This window comes from Macrobrachium rosenbergii, chromosome 18, assembly GCF_040412425.1.
Source record: "Macrobrachium rosenbergii isolate ZJJX-2024 chromosome 18, ASM4041242v1, whole genome shotgun sequence".
In the NCBI taxonomy this organism is placed as follows: Eukaryota; Metazoa; Arthropoda; class Malacostraca; order Decapoda; family Palaemonidae; genus Macrobrachium; species Macrobrachium rosenbergii.
Genome location: NC_089758.1, coordinates 2,069,138 through 2,091,779, shown reverse-complemented (window position 1 = coordinate 2,091,779; position 22,642 = coordinate 2,069,138). Strand labels below are relative to the sequence as shown.

The following is a 22,642-nucleotide window of genomic DNA, read 5'->3' as shown; positions in this document are numbered from 1 at the left end:
GATTGGACGGAATTAAATTATCCGCGATCAGGTTGGGGTGACATACGTCAGCAGCCTTAGGAACTACGGGGTGAGAGGAGCGCCACACTTCGGCCATCTTCAGAACTACGGGAACGTGGTGCTGCACTACACCGTTCACGTCAACTTGGTAATTAGAAAAAGTTGTGCTACGCTGAAAAAATTGTCGTTCAGCAAATCAAGCAAACTGGCCAGGTAAGTTACTTTCTGGGTAGATTTCGGCATGCTGAACAACTTTGCTTTTTTTCTCTCTCTCTCCTATTGAGGTTACACTGTTAAGACCCTCTCTAGTCATGGAGTGTAATGTTTTTGAAAAACAACCTAGGCTATGAGGGGTTTCTATTTGTGGTGGTGTGGAGGCTGAGAGACTTAGTGAGTTAAGACCCTCTCTAGGTCTCGGGGGAGCCATGTTTTTCGAAACATATTGATCACTCATAGGCTATGAGGGGCCTTCTGGCATCTGCTTCGACCGTGACTGTGATGACTACCAGTCACGGTATCCGCCAGCTGTAGAACTGCTCCTACTTCTTGGTAACCCATGAAGCGGCATCTGTGGTGTGTCACTGGTACTGCAGGACCCATGCAGCCAGGGGTCCCAGGATATACATCATCTCTGGGTGATGCCCCCTCCACTTCCCCCCTGTTGTTTGAAGGCCCCACCCACATCATGCAAGAGGAAGAGGTCTATGGCCTTGAGGTTTCCGTTATTGAGAGGTTCCTTCCACCATGGTTTTCAGGAGCTGGGAGCCAGACAGGTTCATAAGGAATTCTACTCCCATCTAAAAATGCCTATACTATCATCCTCAAACACTTATACAGTGATTCAGTCTTACAGCTGCCAGGGGCTTTTCAGTGTCTGATGATCCAGATCAATTGTTACTTTGTCCTGTTAGGGAATGATGTTGCATCAACTGAAAGGTTACATCTGTAACCTGGATGTTGAAGCGCTAACAGAAAGAAAAGGCATCAAGTTAACACATCTTTTCTCTTGGCTTCTGTGACCTGATGCAACTCTGCAGGTATGGCACCATTATAACTGCACAATCCACGCGAAACACAGCCTATGGTGGGAAAGTTTCAACGGTCTAGCAAGATGTGGTGCTGACCACACTCTTGTCCCTCTGGTCTTTAAGTGGAAGGACCTTGGTTCTGTGGTGGCTATATCATTGTAATATAATTTCAAGGACAGTTACATTCAGTATAATCTTGATATTTCAATGAGTATCAATTCTGAGCATCTATCTTTGCTCTTAATGGGAGGAATGGGACTAGAACCAACACTTGCTCCTGAATGGAGGTAAGAAAACCATTGAGCACCTCTCTTTTTCTTTTACGTATTATTTCATCTTACAGTATTATTATTATATTATTATTATTATTATTATTATATTATAGTATTATTATTATCATTATTATTGATTACTCTAAATAATATTTGAAAATTAGTAAATAATTATTTTTATAAAAAATGTATCTAGTCATGAAAATAACCTCAAAATACACTAATTAGTGAATATTTCCCAACGAAAAAGTCTGGTACACTGTTCAATAGGCATAGCCTATGGCTGTTCCTTCCCTAGGCATAGTTTATATGCTGATGGTAATTTTAGTGCATTCTTGCTGTTTATTTTACCATAAGTTATTCTGCCACAATTATAATTACTGTTGTTTATTTTTATTCCAGAAAGATTAATTCAGAATGGCAACATATTTTGTGGAGAGCTGTCAACGAAAAAGTGGAGGACGACGTGGAAGAGGAGGAGGAGGAGGAGGAAGATACTGGGGGGCCATGGGTAAAACGCAAGGGGCTATGGGTAAAACGCAAGAGTCCAAAACGATATCAGAGGATCAAATAGAGCCTCTGAAAGTATATGTTGGAAATTTGAGAGCATCAGTAAGTACAGTAATATAATTAGAATCTTATAAAGTCTGTTTGCAGTTTGTTAATGTTAATTCGTGTTTGTTCCTACAGAAATACAAACATTTGTATTTTATATAGTATAGGAGTTTCCCTAAGCACAAGCTGGAATTGTTTGTTGAAACTTGGTACCAAGGCAGTTAGCTGGTGGAGATGGATCAGCATGTAGTAGTACAGATGTGCTACTCTTGGCTGTCCTGACTCCACATGAGAAACTTGGATGAAAAGTCTGCTTTTTGTTGGGGGTGGGGGGTGAAGAAAAAACATGAACAACATTGTTGCAAGGAGTACAAACATCCTTGTGAGCGGTTCATCCACCTCACAAGGGTTAACTCACTCACTGTGCTACTTTTAGGGAAGTCCTGCAGTACAGCATCTCCTTGTAGGGAGTGTGCTGGTTTAGGTTTGCTGCAGTGGGCAAAGTTTGTTAAGCAGAGAAGAACAAGAAGAAGTAGTCACATGGTTTCATCAGTGGAGGGTGTATTCCACCCCAGGTGATGCCCCCGAATCCTTTCAGCTTTTTTCTCTCACCTTCCATTCCTATCCCACTACCCAGTACAGTCAACCCCCGTTTTCGTGGCGGGTTGGGTACTGCAACCACCCGCGAATACTGAAAATCTGCGGTATATTGGAACCCCCCTCAAGAAATGCATATAACTGTGTATTTTAATAGTTAAAACACCAAAGACCACTCTGAAAATGCTTATAACTGCCTATTTTAATAGTTAAAACACCAAATGTGCCTTAAACTCTTATCCTAAAACACTTTAATATAATTTCAAAGTCATCTTACAACATTACCCTAAAAAATATATGGCTTATAGCTAAGTGTGAGAACTAATAAAGTTACCCCTAAATTCAGGCACTACCCTTAAAAATATATGGCTTATAGCAAAGTGTGAAAACTAATAAAGTTATCCTAGATTCACACATCCATTTTCTGATGGTATTTAAGCTGTCCCATTTTCTTTTTACGGTCCATAGGGGAAACCTAGTGAAGATGGTTAGAGTGGATTATGGAAATTGAAGAAAACTGTTCATGGACTCAAGGATGCAGCAAAGGCATGGTATTGTAAGGTGGTAAAAGTGGTGGAGCTTAAAGGCGAGCGAAGTAAATTAGAACCTAATATATTATTTCGGAGGAAAGACAATAAATTGAATGGTATTTTATGTACACATGTAGATGGTTTATGCTATCGAGGAAGTGAAGGATTTTTAAAGGAAACAATTGGGAAATTGAAAGAGAAATTGCAAGTTTTATATATACTTACCAAGTAATTACATGAACAGAGCCCATCCCTCATCCCCGTACATGGGGATAGAGCATAAATGAATGGAGCTCTTTAGTTACGATGTACCTATCCTTCCCCGAAAGTGGGCAGGGCACTTGCCTGCACCAAAACAAAAGAGGGCTACTGCAAATTTTCGATTCGTAAATTATAAAAATGTCATATCATGTAGCCATATGTGAATATATCTGTAGAAATGTTTATAATATGACCATTTCATCTAAATAAAACTATATTTTATTAAAAAAATGTCATATCATTTAGCTCATATGTGAATATATCTGTGGTAAAGTGTTTGCAAGTCATGAGTCTGATTTCATACTAATTATACATTTCTCTTATTTAATAAAAATTTATCACTGAGCCTGATCTATGTTGCTACTAATCATGCCTCTTGGAACAAGTGATTCTCTGTATGTGTTGCAACTAATTATACATGCCTATTATATGGTAAAGTGATTTGAAGTCACTGAGACTGATCTATGTTGCTACTAATTATACATGCCTCTTATTTGGTAAAGTGATTTGAAGTCATTGAGTCTGATCCTGTGTTGCTACTAATTATACATGCCTATTATTTTTCAGGTTACTGATATTGAATTACGAAATGTCTTCTCTCACTATGCCACAGTAGTGAATGCTTTCGTAGTTAGAGACAAGCATACTCATAAGAGCAGAGGTTTTGGATTTGTCCAAGTTGCAACTCCAGAAGATGTACAAAAGTAAGTTGATTTGCTGTCCTTTATTACGAGTGAATTGAAAACTGGGTTTTGAATAGCAGCTCTTTTTAATGCTTTCTAAGTCTTTGAACAGTTTGAATATAAAAAGAAAAAGGATTACAGTGTGTCACCAACATACGGCGGAGGATCCATTCCAGCGCCCTGCCATAAGTTGGTTTTCACCGTCAGTTGGTTTTTCACCGTTTTCGACACTGTAACTTGATGTTTAGCACCATAACTTGATGCTGCATCAAGTTACAGCACCGTTAACTTGATGCCTATTCTTGCCATTCGTGCAGTCAGTGGCGCTTATGGCACCGCAAATTGACGCAGCAAGTTAGGGCGCTGAAAAGGCACCGTAAGATCAAATCTGCCGTAAGTCAGTGACACACTGTATTAACCATTATATTAATAATATAATTTCAAATATTAATGCAGTAATAAGATAATAATTTAAGGTATATTTGATGTAGGATGATACTTTAAGTATACATTTGGTATTTGAACTTTCAAGATAGGCAGTTATAATAAGCCTTTTTTTAGAGGGGAGGGATAGCAAGTGTTTAATGGATTTTAACTTCGCGGGGGTGTCTGGAACACATCCCCGCAAATATGGGTGTTTACTGTACTTCAAAATTTTGACCATTCTGCCATTTTGGATCCATATGTTTTCTGATTGGATTGGTGTCGTCTGAAATATAGTAGAAAATCGTAAGAAAACCTTACTTTTAATCCTTTGGGTGGCTTTTAAATGACATAACATGCATTTTTATTGAGTTTTTCACTAAAAAACCTCCAAATTTTGACCATTCTGCCATTTAGGATCCATATTTCTTCCATTGGATCTGTGTCATAAACCTGGAACAAGCATTGTAACCTGGGAAATAATTTTTAATAAGTATATTTGAAGAGCACAGTAAACTTGGAACGTCATAAGCTAAGCCCGTTGTAACCCAGGGACCATGTACTGCTCTAAGAAACTCCCCAACATACCTGTACTGTACAAACATACCTTCCTCAGAGAGACATACTGCATTAAGAAACCCCAGCATACCTGTATGGTACAAACACATCTTCCTTTCTCCTCTGCCATTTCTCATTTTTTATCTTTTGGTGCATAAAAAATATGAAAAAATAAAACATGCAATCATAGATTGTTAATTTGTTCAGTTTGTTTTTTTTCTTAATACTGTACTGCATAAGAAATACTGTATCCAAGAATTTTGTTAATATTCTTAACATTGAATAACCAGTAATGGTTTTTAAGAGGCAATTGGGAATTGTATGGGCAGAAACAGGTTTTTTGTTTGCATGTGTATGGTTCATAAGGCTTTTGCGATGATGCACAATTTCTGGGTTGTGTGGGTGTCTGGGAATGCATTACCCATAGATAATGGGGCCATAATATTAATTATCTTAATAAAATGGCTTAAATCTCCACTTATTTAACACTCATAGTACCCACCCAGCCTCCTCATAATCCAGTTTGCAAAAAACTAACTGAGGCATAGAAAACGGAGTCACTTTATCCATGCCTACGGTAGGAAAGGTGAGTGGAAAGATGAGATAGACCAGTAAACCAGGTACATTGTTTTATTTGTTCTTAACTGATGAGTGAGCCTGTGGCTGGAAACTTTCAGCTACGTGAATGTTAGGGAAGTCTAGAAGAAACTAATTTTATAAGGCTTGTGAATACCATGAAATTGAACAAGAATTCCTCGACAGAAAAACATAAAGATTCAAGCGTAGGTTATCTTGGCTTTTAATGGTGAGGTTTACTTCTAAAGATGTGATGGTTGAAAAGATCTTTACAATATTGCAGAGTATGTAAATTATAGTGTAAAAAAGTCCACTTCTTAAAGTTTACAGTACATGAAATTTATTATGATGAAGTAACCTCTCAAACAGTCTTAGGCTTCCTAAATTTTGAATAAGTTCGTGCTTGCCGACAGAAGACAGACAATTTTATGGAAAAATGCAAATAAATTAATAAAAACTAATATAATAGCATGTTTAGAAGGTGTATATAAATGATTCATGAGTCCCAACAACCGTAAATTTGCGTAATACCCTTAGGTATTTAGTATTGTGTTTACCTTTAAAAAAAAGTTTGTAAATGTTATTACTTTGTATGTGATCTCTGTTATGTTTACGTTTGGGATCATGTTACTGTAGAAATTTGATGGCCATTATCATTGGTACTGGTAATACTGTTGATAATTTTTGTTAAAATATTTGTAAACATTCTTCATATTACCCATGCACTTGGCCCCTGTTCAACAGTTGTCGATTTTTCAGACTACTTTCATTAAGGGACGGAGACAAATATATTTTTGGTCAACGTGCAGTCATCCAGCCCGCCAAAAAAAAGTCAATTCTACCTGGTGATTATGATTACGTCAGAGTCCCATTATCTGATAGACTGTATGATCTGGAAGCTGAGGACCCATCAGCACCTTGTATGCACATCTTGGTTGATGATGTCATCTTCAAGATATTTGAATTTTTGCCACTGAGGAATTTAATTGGAGTGGAAAGAGGTATTTTTCTTATAAACTGGTTGTGTATTTTCCTGAAAATTATAACAAAAACATTGATATTTGACCCTAGCCTTATAATTAATTTTTATGTAGTTTAATGAGTGCATATAAAGTAAAATCTTTTTATTACTTTCTGCCACCCACCACACACCCCTTATATTTACCAAGTGTCGCATTCACAGCAATAATTCATGTAGACCTGGTATTAGGAAGATATTTCATATGATACAATATTGGTAAGATTGGTAATTGATGTGCACATGGAGTAATTGACATACATACACACAAACTTGCATGGATCATCAAGAGATAATTTACGTTTCTGAAACCTTCGTGATCATTGCAAGGTTTGGTCTTTGGAAGAGTTAAGGAGAATAAATTGCCAAATTAGAAGAAAAAGTTAGACTTACGAGAATGTAAAGGAACAGCCTTGAATGTAGGTTTTCTGTAGAATTGACACTTGGTCAAGAAGTTAGAGATAAGTCTGCAGTTCATCTTAGTAGATATAGATCCGTCTACACCCAAATATCCCAAATATCAGCTCGAGTAGTAGGCTAGATTTAATTTATGACATGGATTTGGTTAAATCTAGAATTGAATTGTAACTATTTGAGTTGTTACATGTATGTGTCCATTGCATAGGCAGGGACAGTGTCCCCTTGTTCATTTGGCCACTCTGCAGACGCAGCCTTACCCTGTCCCATTGGCTCCACTTGCCGACAGGCCTGGTAGTTTTGGGTGTTTCCAGACGAGGACTAGCATCCCAGAATGTTCAAGGACTGTGCCCCCTGTCTCCTGCCTTTGCTTTCAGTCCTCCATGGACAATTAAATTGAGCCAGATAACCGATCGCGTTCGGTTGCGAGTTCTTCCAGCATGCAAGGCACCGTGCCGGCCAGGGCAGAGGTGCCACGCCTGCTAACGCAAGTCTTCATTCCTGCTAGCGTGCATGGCATCACGCCTGCTTCTGTCACTAGCAACCCTTAGTTTGTAGTTGGTGGGGGGGGGGGATAGGTGAATTTGCTCATGTCTCAGCTCACCTTTTGGGAAGGAATAGACAACAAGTTAGCTACAGAAGACCGAATTAGTACTTTTTCCTCTTTTCCCAGTCCACTGAGGGAAGTCCCCTCTTCTTCTTCTTTCTATCAATGCACTTTGGGGCAATTCTACCTCCTCCCGTGGTCTTCATTCTGGGCTCAGGAGGGAAGAAGTTCTTTTTGGGCAGCAAAAGATGCAGTTTTCTTGTACCATAGGGGGTTGTCTTGGTTTCTTTTCAATCAGTTTGTAGAAAGAGACTTTGCTGGTGATAGAGTGCATTTTCAATATGATAGTTATAAGACGCTGGCGAGTCACTTATGTGAAGCAGCAGATGCTTACGCTTTCAGTCAGGATTGGTAAATACCAGGTTGTGCTCACGCCAACCCAGAAATTAGGTTAAGTTAGGCTAGATGAATGTTGGTTGACACGTTTCCACTTCGTAAATTGTTTTATTTTTTCCTTCTTTGTAAATTGCAAGGTAATGGGGAGGAAATATTAATATAGAATTGATATTTTTTGAAGTGTAAGGTAAGTTTTGAGATACTTAAGTGAAATTTAATTTGAAATAAAACCCTATGTTGTACAGTGTGTATATGTATGTGTAGTCAAGAGCACACATATATAACATAACCATTAGTAATCTACCATTGATTAATTTGAAGTGGTGTAGCCAACTTTTAGATATATTTTCTAATGCAGTATATATATTTTTTGGAGCTGGCAGTTTGTACACTCTTTCAGTATTAAGAACTTATATATTTGGTGTTGGTAAATTATAGGCTAAGATGTCTGACCTGGAAGAATTAAACCTCTTTAAGTCTGTGATAACTTCTTTCTCAGCATCTTTTCCCACTTCTGTGTGGATGCACCTCTGTCTGCATCACTCTCCTCCCTACATGTCTCATCCCTTCTCATCACATGGCCAAACCACTGCAGTCTTCTTTTCTGGGCCTGCTTTAATAGTTCTATGACTTTAGTAGTTCCTCTTATTATTTTATTTTTGACCCTGTCCACTTTTGTTACTCCACACATCCACCTGAACATTTTCATCTCTACCGCATCCAATTTCTTCTCTTCCACTCTCTTTACCGGCCATGTTTCTACTCCATACATCAAAGCTGGTCTCACTGCTGTCCTATACACTCTTTCTTTAACCTTTATGTTGATTCTGCGGTCGCACAAGACATCTGACATCTTTCCACAGTTTGGGAAAGACTAGGTTCGTATTCCCGTCAGAACAAACACCAGCCTTTAAGAAGTAATTTTTATTTTTCCTAGGATACGAACCTATGTTTTCATGGGGAAGTTTACCTTCCTCTGCCACCCCTTGTGGCCCGGATCTTCCAGTAATGGAGGTGAGTGAGACCACGGGCAGGCTGAAGGCTGATTCTCAAAATGGAAGAGCGAGGCTGCTAGAGGTCATGAGTACTCATAGGCCCATTTGATGGGATTTTGTTTTATTAGTCAAGTCAGTGACAGCCTCAGCACACCTTGTGCAAGCAACTATATTTATGAAAGTGTAGGTTCTTATCCTGGGAAAAATAAAATTGTTTTTGTAAATTTGGTATTTTTATGCATACTACTACAGGTACAACTTCCAGTACATAGGAAACTTTAGGTTTTCATGGGTAACTATTCTGTTATCTATTTGTAATTCCTTATGTTTTATAATTGTTATAATTCAATTATTGATAAGTATTTTGGGGTATTGTAAGTTGCTTAGTTATTAGTTTTTTAAATCTATCTGACAGTAATAGAGTTTATTTAATGAAATCCTCAATGTGGCACAATAGTATCATAGCATATAGATCACCATTTTACCCTTTCAGTTTGTAGAAGATGGCAGATGCTGATATTCAAGTTGTTTGCAAGACGCACAAGTTTGAATTTGTGTAGAGAGACTGTAGGATTATGTGGTCCATTATCACGAAGTATAGTGGCTAAGCTTCTAATTTTATCAGGACCAACTCTCAAAGAACTCAAAGTGCAAAATATTGACTACAGTACACGACATAATATCCTAAGAATGATAGGTAAGATCATTTTAGTTTTTCTTTGTTTCTGTGATTCTTAGGATACCTCATAGTTTTTGTCCAAGAGCTTTATTACCCTAACCACATTTACTGTAATGTACTTGTTGGTTGTAACATGAATTTAAAGTAATGTTGTACATGGCTGAACTGAATTATTATCGTGCTGTTTTATTTTTTCAACGTAGGTTTTTTCCTTTCATATGAATTATGAGTAAATTGATTCCATCTGGTTCAACAGAAAGTCAAAGTACTGTACTACAGTATTTATGAAGATGAGTGTTTGACAATTGTTTCTTTTAACTTGAATTGCAGCACAGCTTTGTCCAGAGCTGGAGAGCCTAGACGTCACACAAGCTTTGGGGATCAATTTCTCAAATTTGAAATTTCTAACAAAGGGATGCAGAAAGCTGAAGACATTTATAGCAGAGGTACGTATTTTTGATTGAGTATTGATTATATAAGCTCTGTAACTCATGGGAAATATTTTGCCTGCATTGACAGTTACAACTCAGTGAAGAGTTTGGGGTCTGACTCCTCATCGTAAGTAATGAGGTCCTTAAAGTAATGAATGTTGGCATATGGCCTACACAATGCAGCACTCTGGAGCAACTTGCTTGGCATATAGTGTGCAGCAGTTCCATATAAATTAAAAATTGATTAATATCCTGTTCCATTTAGTGTTTTATGATTTTTATTCATTTTAAAATATTAATTTACTTGACATTCCATTTCACAGAAATATCTGCAAAATAAATTTCTTCCAAAAATACATGCATTACAGTACTGCACAGTTTAGCTCAGCAGAAATGTGGGGTAATAATCCCTCAGTTATCCGGATTACTAGAGCCGAGTCCCCATTGGATAGTGACAAAATACATATAACAGCAAGTAAAAAATCTATGAAGGTGCAAGGGCAACTCTGTACCCTTCCTCACGTAACCTTGTCAATACTGCGTAGCTGTAAACATGAAATGTGCTTATGAACAAAAACCTCCACACCTGAAACTGAAAACTTTATGCTAAAAGCAATTATCTACCTTATTTTTCTATAATTGTAACAGAGTAAACTCCATTAATACACTTAAAAAAAAGCAAACCCCTTCTTTTTTTCTTGTATGCGACACACAGTATGGCAGGCTACATGATGTTTTTCATTTGCCTCAAGTATTTGACTCATAAAAAAGTAAATCCCCTTTTTTTCTCACATGTGCAACACAATACAGTAGTTACACAAACAGTGTTATACTTTTCCCCAATATACAAAAAAAAAATGCAAACCTTTTCATATTCTCTTGTATGCAACACAGTAGTTCGGTAGGCTACGCAATGTTTTCCTTTTGCTCAAAACATTGTAAAATACTTCATGCAGTACACACAAAAAAAGTACAATCCAACCTCTTAAATCCCAGAACTTTGGGACCAGGCCATTGCCGGACCACAGATAGCCCTGGAATATAGAATACACCCATAAAAATGAAGCCCCTATGTAAACATTGTCTTGCAAGCTAATTTCATATGCAAGGAGCCTAGTTGCCAACTTAGCTTACTACATGGCTAAGTTCTGACACCACTTTTTATCATTCTATCACTCATATATATAATATCTTCATAATTATCACTATTAGTTTTTTCATCTTTTATTTTGATTGTAGAGGGTAATGAAATGACAAAAATAAAGAATGAATTTTGGTGATCACTCTGTGTTTTTTGACACTTGGCCGTCAAAACGTAAACATAGCACACCGCCATCTATTAAGGAAAATGAACGCTGAACATTCACTAACAGGAGAATTCTTTACTTGTTTCTTATGACTTTGGTACCTCTCCTAATCCTCTTGTTGTCCATACCTTTCCCAGATCTTTTTTGCATCTTTTTTTGGCTTTCACCCCCTCTTTCACTTCATCATTCCACCACCAGGTTTCCTTGTCGTCAGGAGGTTACTCTCCAGATGTCTTTCCCAACACCTCTCCACCCAGTCTGTTTATCACTTAAATTCCTGCCTTGCGGCATCCTCTTGTGTCAGCTTCCACCACTTGATTGTTGATGGGACACGTGCAGCCCTCCCATAAATTTATTAAAAAATTCTTGTTCCGTTGTTCTCTCTCTCTCTCTCTCTCTCTCTCTCTCTCTCTCTCTCTCTCTCTCTCTCTCTCTCTCTCTCTCTCTCTCTCTCTCACTTATTCTTTAATGAGAAAACACAGCAAAATATCAGTAAAATGTTATTTCACTTACAGAATCCATTTATACTGTATTGATCTAATGACCATAAAAATATTTAAAATCCTAATTTCATAAGTAGGCACTCAAAAATCTAATAGCAAATTCTCTGATGACGGAATGTCTCTCTCTCTCTATACACAGTGTTTCTCTACGGAAAAAAAGTGAATTAGTGATAATTTTAGCAATACAATCCATAGAAAAATTCGCGAGTTGGTGGAAGTTCCCGCGTAAAATTGAAAGATACGTTCCACAAAAATCCGCAACAAAATGAAACATGAAAAAGTGAAGTGTGTAAAAGTGGGGTAGTACTGTAATTGGTTGGTCTGTCTTATAGAGCCCTGGGGATCATGAATGTAACTCTTTTGAGGACTTACAGCGCTACCAGAAGTAAGTTTTTCGTACGTCAAAACCTGTTTTGGAGAAATAACTAATGAAAACATAAGCAATTGCTTCACAGAAGTTAGGTACTATATGGTCTCATATATTTGTAACAATAATAAAATCAAGGCAATCTGCTTTAGTTCATTTGTCCTTCCTTTACTAGATGGTGTCTCTTCGATGGGGATGTCTGCTTCTACCAGAGATTTACAGTATCTCTTTTGGATAGTATGGTTCATGGTGGTAGGTTTCTGTTTTATTAACTGACTTGGACCATCAACAGCAACATCGTATGGAGTAAATGTGCCACACTTTCAAACTTTTTAGCTCTAGAGGTCTCTTATTCCTCACACCTTTGGACTGTGGAACAGTCTCCCTTATGATTTTTTGCCATTAGAATTTCATAACTTCAAGCAAAGATGCAATGCATTACTACCCTAAAACAATTCACCTTGTACTTAAATGATCTATTATATTTTTACCTATTTGTTATCAAGTGTATGCAAAACTAATATTGACAGGAAATTTTTCCACTACAGAAATGTCCAGATTTTGATGATCGTTCTCTCAGAGAAGTTCTACAGAGTTATCCAGAATTGCGGCATCTAAACATTGGTGGATATATTGCTGGAGGCAAATATTTTTCTCTCCTTCCTTCTACATTGAAGGTACAGTATTTGAATCCAGCAAAACAGGTTATGTATATGAGCATGTTTGAAGTACTGTAGATATATCACAAGAGGAAACTGATGGTAGGTCTAACTTATTAGGTTTGCATTAAATATAAAATTCCCTAATGAAACCTGTTACTTATGAAGCTTTTTGAATGCTGTATGGATTGATTTGAATAAAGCTTATAAGTTATAATTTTGCTGGACTTTTTATAATCAGGATTTTTGGTCATTTTCAGGTGTTGAGGCTCTCTATTTGCCACAGTATCGAACCTGAAAACCTTAAAGTAGTAGGAGACAGATGTCCAAACTTGGAAGTACTCAATGTGTATCAGATAAGGTAAGTCCTCATTTAAAGTGGTGAATTATATTGGTTAGTGTATATATTACTTACATATGTACATGCACCTAGATGATTTTAACTTTGAGAGATTCATTAGTATAGAAATTGACAGTGTTTTGTGGATGACCAGGAGTGATGTCTAAAACTAGGATGATCTAGAATGGGATGCCCTTGTCCTCGATTTATATCTGCACTGCTAAGTTGAACTGGTTGAAGAACCAGTCTACAAAAATAATGACCGTCACCCAAGCCCTGGGAAATGACATTTGTGTAACTGTGAGTGAGGCCTTGGTGATGTTCCTCAGCTCTTGAGGATCCTGGATGGTATATACCAGCAGCAGCTGTAACTTTAAAGCCGCCAAACATTTCATCCCAACAGAGGGGTCAAAAAATCTTCTTTGACCGTGAAGCTGGGCAGACTAGGCTATGAGTGACTGGTCCGGTGTTCTCCTCTTGGAAGGTCCCATCTCATCAATGTTGAATATTTGTTCAACAAGAAAGCAGTTCACCTTAATTATCATTTTTGATGTTGGTGGATATTTGGCTGCTGCTACTTTGCCTGCCAGTGCACTTCTTTGAATCTTAAGGTTATGAAGACTGTGTAGCTGCCTGAATTCCATAAACCTTCCTGAACTTCACTTGAATTTAGTGTCTTTCTCCTTGGGATGCTTCTTCAGGTCTTGAAACAAAGACAGTGCTTTCTCTTTAATCAAATTCTGGCTTATGGGGTTATGCTGATGAGTCTGCAGTTCTGCTGTTCAGTTCACAGAGAAGCTTTTCTAATTTTTCAAAGAGCTTGCCTCTTTTCTTGAGGATGAAGTCCTTTTTGACATGGGTTGCAATCTTCTCTTTGCTGTGGACAGTTGTCGACACTCGTCTGACTCAAGCCATTTGCATGGGCTGTAGCAACAACCTTCTTATTTTTTTTCATGCTGTCTTATCAGATCATCCTTATCTTTCTTCGAAGTGGTGTGATGCTTTGCAGCGTTAGCAACAGGAATTTTGTTGAAAGCTATGTCATAAGAAGACCTGTAAGGACAGAAAGATGCAGCCACCTACTGCAAGCAAAGCACACAAAAGATACTGCAACTTACTGCAAGTTCACATAATTGAACCTCATAAACATTAGCAATGATAGCAAGCATTTGAAAGCTGGAACACTGAACGTCATGTATATAAGTGTACTAGCTTATAATTCTAAAGTTCTTAATTGATTTTACATGATAGTGTATTTTTATATTTTTTTAATGTTCAACTTTGTGATTTTATACTTTTTGGTGATTTTATACTTTTTTGGTTGTAGGCAGTTTTCTTATTTTTATAGCACTGAACATCCTGTAAATAAAAACAAGTTACAACAGGAGATGCTAATAACAACATAGTTTTTATTTGTTTTTATTGGTAAGCTAATGTATATTATGAATTTGCAGTGTGTTTTATGTATTTTAAAGTTCAGTTTTATGTGATTTTTTACTTTTTATTGGCTTTGGTAATTTTCTTATTTTTGATTAACTGGATATGCTAACAACTACATAGTTCTTATTTGTTTATATTTTTTAAGCTATCAGATTTTGCTCAATGTATCCCATAATTTGTTTGTTCTTACATGAATACAAACCCTCCGTCTTTACATATGGGATTAACTTTCAGCAGGCTGGAAGTCTGGCCGTTAGACTTTTGCAAGGTAGGTTATGGTAACAGTTACTGATGGTAGGGGTGGAAGCACCGCCCACCCAATCGTTGTACATTCAGTTCTATGCAGTTAACTTTTGACCGCAGTCTCATTGAGAAATGCGTTCCTTTCTCTGTCCTGCCATTCGGCTTTCTCTTCTGTGTTGGAATTTATAATATATACTGTTTATATTTTTTGTTAATACTTAGGGTATATATTGATATATTGAAACATTCCAATATGTTTTTCTGTATCTGTATAATGATATTGCTTATTCTTGCTACGAAGTCTGCATAAGTTTTCGGAGACTTTCTCTTGATATTGGCGTTTGTTTTGTGTATTCTGTTTTCATAAACAGTGTATTTTATTTTTGGGTTACGTAAGACAAAATTACTCTTAACCCTTTCCTGCCCAATTGACGTCATATTACGCAATAACCCCCTACCCCCCTTCTTGTCTGACTGACGTAATTGAACGTAAAATTTACCGACATTTTTTCGTACATGTGGTAGGGTAAATTTTTTTTATTTTCGGACAGTTGGTGGTTTCCATAGGCTAAAGCATACCTTGGACCGTGTAACTCAGGCATCGATCGCCAGGCAAGCAGTGCCTATACTGCGCATGCGCAACTCCTGGCATAGTAAATTTCCCACAATGAAATCAGCTGATCCTACCACGTTTTCTCTCGTATCTTACATTTTTTTATAAAATGTAGGATTACATTATTGAAACACTCTGTTTGGTATCCTCTATTTTCTATAAATTTTTAGTTCCTCTACTGTGCATGCGCAAATCCATGGCGTAGTAAAATTCTCACAATGACATCAGCTGATCGCACCACGCAGGCCTGGCAGGCCACACTTCTGTCAGAGACCATGCGTCACGAGGCTGGGTAAACACGTGTGGCTGTTTACATACAGCGACGTCAATCGAGAACAGTTTCAACATGCTTTCGCAAAGTTTTTGTGGTAAAACTAGCGGAAATTTGTTAGTGCATCACATAGAGACGTCTGGATTTTAGGCAGGGCTCTGAATCTCATTTTTCATTATCATATATATCGATATTTAGAGAATTTTGTTGGCTTTCTCATAAAAATAATTCATTCACCCAACTGTTATAGCTTTTGAGCTACTTAACGATAATGTTGACAACGGTAACATTTTTTTTCGTTTTCGAACAGCTTATAACGTCAAATGAAACTGTTGCTCTTACCAAAGCCATTTTTCTTGACTCTCACTTTATTCCTCAACCTTTCCTCTACATTTTTGTATATTTACAAAGTGATTTCTATGAAAAAATCCGAGGTAGAGCTCTTCAAAAAAAAAATGTCCAGCGATAATTCTCACGTATGCCTGGCTAATGCCGCTCTGTTTCTTACCCACTTTTCTATCAATTTTTCACCAACTGGGCTGATTCGTTTTTCATTATTTTATATGTCGATATTTAGAGAATTTTCTTGGCTTTCTCATAAAAAATAATTCATTCGCTAACTGTTATAGTTTTTGAGCTACTGAACAATAATGTTGACAACGGTAACTTTTTTCGTTTCGATCAATTTATAACGTCAAAATGAAACTGTTGCCGTTACCAAAGCCATTTTTCTTGACTTTCCTTTATTCTTCAACTTTTCCTCTACTTTTTCGTATATTTACAAAGTAATTTCTATGAAAAATAACCGAGATAGGGCTCTTAAAAAAAAAAATTTCTAGCGATAATTCTCACCATACGCCGGGCAGAGCGCTCTGTTTCTCACCCTCTTTTCTATCAATTTTTCACCAACTGGACTTATTCGTTTTCCATTTTTATATGTCAATATTTAGGAATTTTATTGGCTTTCTCATAAAAAATTATTCATTCGCCTAACTGTTATAGCTTTTGAGCTCTGACGATAATGTTGACAATGGTAACATTTTTTTCGTTTCAATCAAATTATAACGTCAAAATGAAACTGCTGCCTGTACCAAAGCCATTTTCTTGACTCTCACTTTATTCTACATCTTTTCCTCTACATTTTCGTATATTTACAAAGTAATTTCTATGAAAAATAACCGAGATAGGGCTCTTCAAAAAAAACTTTTTTCTAGCGATAATTCTCACCATACGCCGGGCAAATCGCTCTGTTTCTTACCCTCTTTTCTATAAATTGTTTCACCAACTGGACTTATTCGTTTTTCATTGTTTTATATATCAATATTTAGAGAATTTTATTGGCTTTCTCATAAAAAATAATGCATTCGCCTAACTGTTATAGCTTTTGAGCTCTGACGATAATGTTGACTAACGGTAACATTTTTTTTTCGTTTCAATCAATTTATAACGTCAAAATGAAACTGTTGCCGTTACCAAAGCCATTTTTCTTGGCTCTCACTTTATTCTACATCTTTTCCTCTACATTTTCGTATATTTACAAAGTAATCTCTATGAAAAATAACCGAGATAGGGCTCTTCAAAAAAAACCTTTTTCTAGCGATAATTCTCACCATACGAACGGGCAAATCGCTCTGTTTCTTACCCTCTTTTCTATAAATTTTTTCACCAACTGGACTTATCCGTTTTCATTGTTTTATATATCAATATTTAGAGAATTTTGTTGGCTTTCTCATAAAAAATTATTCATTCGCCTAACTGTTATAGCTTTTGAGCTACGAACGATAATGTTGACAAGGTAACATTTTTTCGTTTCAATCAATTTATAACGTCAAAATGAAACTGTTGCCGTTACCAAAAGCCATTTTTCTTGACTCTCACATTATTCTTAAACTTTTCCTCTACATTTTCGTATATTTACAAAGTAATTTCTATGAAAAATAACCGAGATAGGGCTCTTCAAAAATCTTTTTCTAGCGATAATTCTCACCATACGCGGGCAGAGCGCTCTGTTTCTTGCCCTTTTTCTATCAATTTTTTCACCAACTGGAATTATTCGTTTTCCATTCTTTTATATGTCGATATTTAGAGAATTTTATTGGCTTTCTCATAAAAAAATCATTCATTCGCCTGACATTCATATTTTTTGGGTTACTGAACGAAAATATGAAAATAAGTAAAGATTTTTTTTTTTCGTGAAATAACTCACATTTTTTTGTATTTAGGGGCTGGGACTCTTATTCTGACTATTCCACCATAAAATATAAACATTTAGAAAAAAGGACAGCAAAATGAACGTTGTTGGCATAAAATTTCTATTTTTGCTGAATTTTCCGAAATAATTATTTTTTTTCACTGTCGGCGCTCCCAGACACATCGGGGCTCATGTGCCTCAGTGATGTGATAACTATGCAGATATGAAAGGGTTAATATGTATGTGTAGCTTTAAAACTAGGCTACCATTTCATTTAGCCCAAATTACTGTTTCATTTAGGCCTAGGCTACTTAAATAATGGGATGTTTCATAAAAGTTTATCACTTAACCTAATATAGGTACTGCTTAATCTGTGTTATTTAGATCACACATAAGTGTATAGGCTATGTAAAAGGAAAAATTTTACTAATGTGTAGCCATGAAGCTAGGCTACCATTTTATTTTGCCCATTGTATTGCTGTTCTTTATTCCTAGGTCCTTGGTCAAGGCTAGGCTACTGCATAGGCCCATAATAGGATATTTCTTTAGAGGTTCTTGTCGACTGTATAGTGTTTATCATTACGACATAATACCTGGCCATGAGACCGACTAAAAGGGAATTCTTTGATATTAGTTTGGTCACCATGGAGTGCTGACAGACCCATGGAAGGTAAATCCTTGAGGATGAAACAAGCGACTATGCTATCAGAAATGTTGTAGCCATAATTTTTTTTTATTTTTTGTCTGAATTAGGTATCTAAGATTTCAAGGAATTTTATATTGAAGATACAAAATTTCTCTTACAGAGTCCTCAAACCAGTATTGGAACACATAGGAACAAACTGCCCAGAGTTAAAGGAGCTGAAGTTATCCATAACATCTCGGGGTACTGCAGAAGCTCTTACATGCTTCAAAAATTTAAAGGTACATGGTCATATAATAGCTTGAGTCAGTTGTAAAATTCATTTTTGTAATAGTATAAAACTAATGTGTGATCATAAAGCAAGTTTTCATAAAACCTCATCAATCATAAATAGCCTTATTCCATAAAAATGGCCCCCAGCCACGCCGGCTTTCCACAATAAGCTGTAGGTCCCGTTGCTAAGTAACCAATTGGTTCTTAGCCACGTAAAATAAATCTAATCCTTCGGGCCAGCCCTAGGAGAGCTGTTAATCAGCTCAGTGGTCTGGTAAAACTAAGATATACTTAACTTTTGTAAGGGGAAATACTCAATTGTGCATGCACAGACTGGGCTCCACTGTTTTGGAAGGCAGAGCATCAATCCTTTGGTAACCTTCACCTTGAAGATTGTGGGAAAGGAATGATTGCATTGAAATTGTGATTTATGGTTTTTAAAAAAAAAGAATGTGTTTTGTTGTGGGAATATTATTTTACATGAATCTGTTTATCATAAGTTTCTTGTGTTGTAATTCAGTGGTTAGAACAACACAAAAGATCTTTGGAAGGTGGAAAATATCAGGGTAGTGGAACAATAGATGTTTTTCTCTTTTCTTTAACAACATGTGCAAGAAAATGATTTATATGGGTTCACCACACGGTATTTATATAAATTTTTAAGATGAGGTAAATTATAGTTAATTGTGATTCTGCTTCATAAAATCTAATAAAATTTCCTTTGTAGTTTAGTTTTATGTGGCTTACATTTACAAAAAAAACCAGTGTTAATTAGTTTCTTACGTTTCAGAGCTTAGATATAGATGCAGAATGTTCCTTTGAGCTCTTCACTGCCATAGAACATCTGAAAGAGTTGGAGGAGTTAACTGTAAGAGGTGGATATGAGGTAAGGCCTCTCTCTCATTCTCTCTTGCTCTCTTTCATTAATTTAGATTTTTTTGGTTAGCACTGTTTTAGGAAAACACGGATCTCAGAAATATTCTCCCAATAGAGACTTGTAATAAAGAGTGTTTGCCACTGGCAAGTCCAAAAATCCTTTGGGAAAATCCTTTTTGGCATCCCCTATTTATAAGTAATGTTTTAATAAACTTTTCACTTTGGAAAAACTGATTTTAAATTGTTTTGACAAATTTTGATAAATTGCTGTTTAGAACTACCAGTACACAGTATTACCATGATGCCCGAAGGAAAAATCAACTACAAATCAACCAAGATAATTGTTTTCAGGAGTTGAAACACCCCACTTAATGATTTTCAAAACTGTATAGTCTACTCATTATTATCCATTTAGTGCAATGATGGTGCTGCTATATACATCTGCTCTTTATTGGTTGCCTGGTTTCCTGTAGTATTTGCTCTGACCCAGAAGCTTCATAGCTCGTGAAATGTGTAGAGAAGCCCTTTGGTGTAAGGATTTCATGAGTGACTCCCTCTTCACCCTGCACCCTGTTCAGAGTTTCCTCCCATCACCCTTATTTTGATATATCCAATTATTCCTTCATAATGCACAGTAACAAATTTGGATGTGCCAGTAAACTGTCATGTGTTAGGTGGGTACAAAAGTTACAGTAATGTAATGTTCAGATAATTGACAAAATGAAAATAGAAAACATTTTGTAGTTGAAGTTAGTGTTTCTTTAGGCATTTTGCATTACAGGCAGTCCCCGGTTATCGGCAATCCAGCTTTACAGCGCTTATCTAGCAACGACAATAACCGGATTTTCGACACCGATTCCCAGTTATCGTTGTATGAGAGAAGTTGTGTTTGGTGGTAGAAACACAAGTTTTACATTCTCATGAACATCTCCAGTGTGCCGAGGGTGGCCGAGAGCAATGTCAGGAATCGGCAGAATTTTGAAGAGGATGTGGTTTTCCTTACAATATTCCTTCACTTCCGGAAGAAAGCAATGCACAAACCAGTCTTTGAATAGGAATGCAGTCATCCATGCTTTCTTATCATGCCAGTAATGCACAGGAAGGGAATGTTTTCAGATTCTTGCTAATGCCCCCAGGTTTGCAGAGTGAGAAATCATGAATGGCTTGAGTTTATACCCAGCCACATTCCCCCCAAGCAGTCGACCTTTGTATGCCTTAAACCTGGGTATCGTTTTTGCCTCATTGTGGATGTAGGACGTTCAGGCATCCGCTTCCAGTACAGTCCTGTTTCGTCAACATTGACGATTTGATCCGGCATGTACCCTTCATCAACGATGAGCTTATGCAAAGTATCCTTAAATTTAGCGGGGCCTTTAGCATTAGAGCTTGCTGCTTCACCGCTGATTTTAACACTTATGAAAATTATGGTGGTTTTGGTAGTGCTGATGCCGTCCATGACTTGCTACAAAACCTTTGTTGTGGGTATCATCGTAGTTTTTCTTTAGTTCCTTGAAAAGCAAGCGCGCCTTTGTTTGAATGGTCAAGAGGCTCAGTGGCATACGTTTTTGTATCTGGTCCTCCATCCACATGACCAGTAACTGCTTCAGTTCTTCCAAAGGGCTTGACCTCTTCTTTGTTATAATCATCGAATGACTTGGAGCAGATGTCATTACAATGTCCATTATCTGTTTCTTGTCCTTAATGATAGTGGATACTGTTAACTGCAGTAGGTGCTCGTCACATGTAATGGCCGTGACCTACTTTTCCGCGGCATACTGGTTGATAATTTTAATTTTCTGCTCTAAAGTGATTGGAATGCCTCTTCTTCATCACACCACCAGCAGGAGACTCACTTGGCCGTTTGGAAGACCTGCTGATCTTAAACAAATTTGCGTTTTAAATAGTTTAAAATGGACAAAAATCACACACTAACACTGACACAACTTTACTCTGTAGACAGCGAGTGCGAATGAGGGACTGGTCAGGGCGAGAAATTTTACACATCCCAGTCTCTCAAAGCAACGTATCGTACTGTATGCTGCTGCCTGAGCCCATCATGTGAGATTTAAAATATTTGTGTTATCGGTATCACCATCATAACTTCGAAAATATCTTACTGGTATCGGCATCATAACTCGAGGACTACCTGTATCTATAGATTTTAAAAATATGAAAAAACCATTCTCCAATGGTTGGCAATGCTGCATGGCCTCCAGAAAATGTGGGTAACACTGCTTAAACTCATAAACAAACTGAAAAAGGGGTTTCAGGGCTGGCACAGGCCTGGAGAATTTTTGGGGGGTGTTGCAAATGGCTGGGAGCCGTGGGAAAGGAGGGGCAGTAAGGCTGTGTAGAGGAGCCTGAGAAGGGGTTGTTTAGGAAGATGGGTGGAGCTGGGGAACAGTTTCTCTGGCTGGGGGGTGGGGTGGGGATGCAGTGTTGAATGGGTGACTTGATAGAGCCTGTGTGGTGTATGTATGTTGATGACACAGTAATTCACATGTTATTTTAGGGTATGTACAGTGAGATACAATACTTTATTTATGTTTTATGCTACAGTATTCTCATTTATACTTTTACTGTACTTTCTAATTTTTTCATTACAAACCAAAAGATAAATACCATTGTGTGTGTGTGTGTGTGTGTGTAGGGTACGTATGTATGCGCACACTCATTTGATGACATCAGTGAACTTCCTGGAGCTTTTGTGGTTTTGTATTTTTATGTTTATGACACAGTAATTCATATTTTATTAGGATATGTACATGGTAAATGGTATAGAGAGAGAGAGAGAGAAAATAACTGAGGTATGTTTACATCAAAGCCTAAGTTTTTAAGTCGTCCAGCCATCATAAGCACAAAGAACAGTGCCTACAGGTAAGCAAGTATTTTTATACAGATTTACTGTATTAGAATTATTTTTATAAAATTGGTAAACTTATATTGTGTT

The 22,642-nt window shown here is 37.0% G+C and overlaps 1 protein-coding gene across 2 annotated transcripts in view; it reads left to right on the top strand.

Moving 5' to 3' along the window:
* The window catches only part of LOC136848022 (uncharacterized), a 44,310-nt gene that overhangs the window by 3,557 nt on the left and 18,111 nt on the right, over positions 1-22,642 (top strand). For both annotated transcript variants that reach the window (XM_067120062.1, XM_067120061.1), the window contains exons 2-10: positions 1,703-1,912; positions 3,811-3,947; positions 6,243-6,484; positions 9,350-9,553; positions 9,866-9,981; positions 12,692-12,820; positions 13,063-13,163; positions 18,707-18,824; positions 19,607-19,702. In XM_067120062.1, coding sequence (XP_066976163.1) covers positions 1,718-1,912; positions 3,811-3,947; positions 6,243-6,484; positions 9,350-9,553; positions 9,866-9,981; positions 12,692-12,820; positions 13,063-13,163; positions 18,707-18,824; positions 19,607-19,702 — 1,338 coding nt within the window. In that variant the 5' untranslated portion in view covers positions 1,703-1,717. The remainder of the gene's footprint in view (positions 1-1,702; positions 1,913-3,810; positions 3,948-6,242; positions 6,485-9,349; positions 9,554-9,865; positions 9,982-12,691; positions 12,821-13,062; positions 13,164-18,706; positions 18,825-19,606; positions 19,703-22,642) is intronic.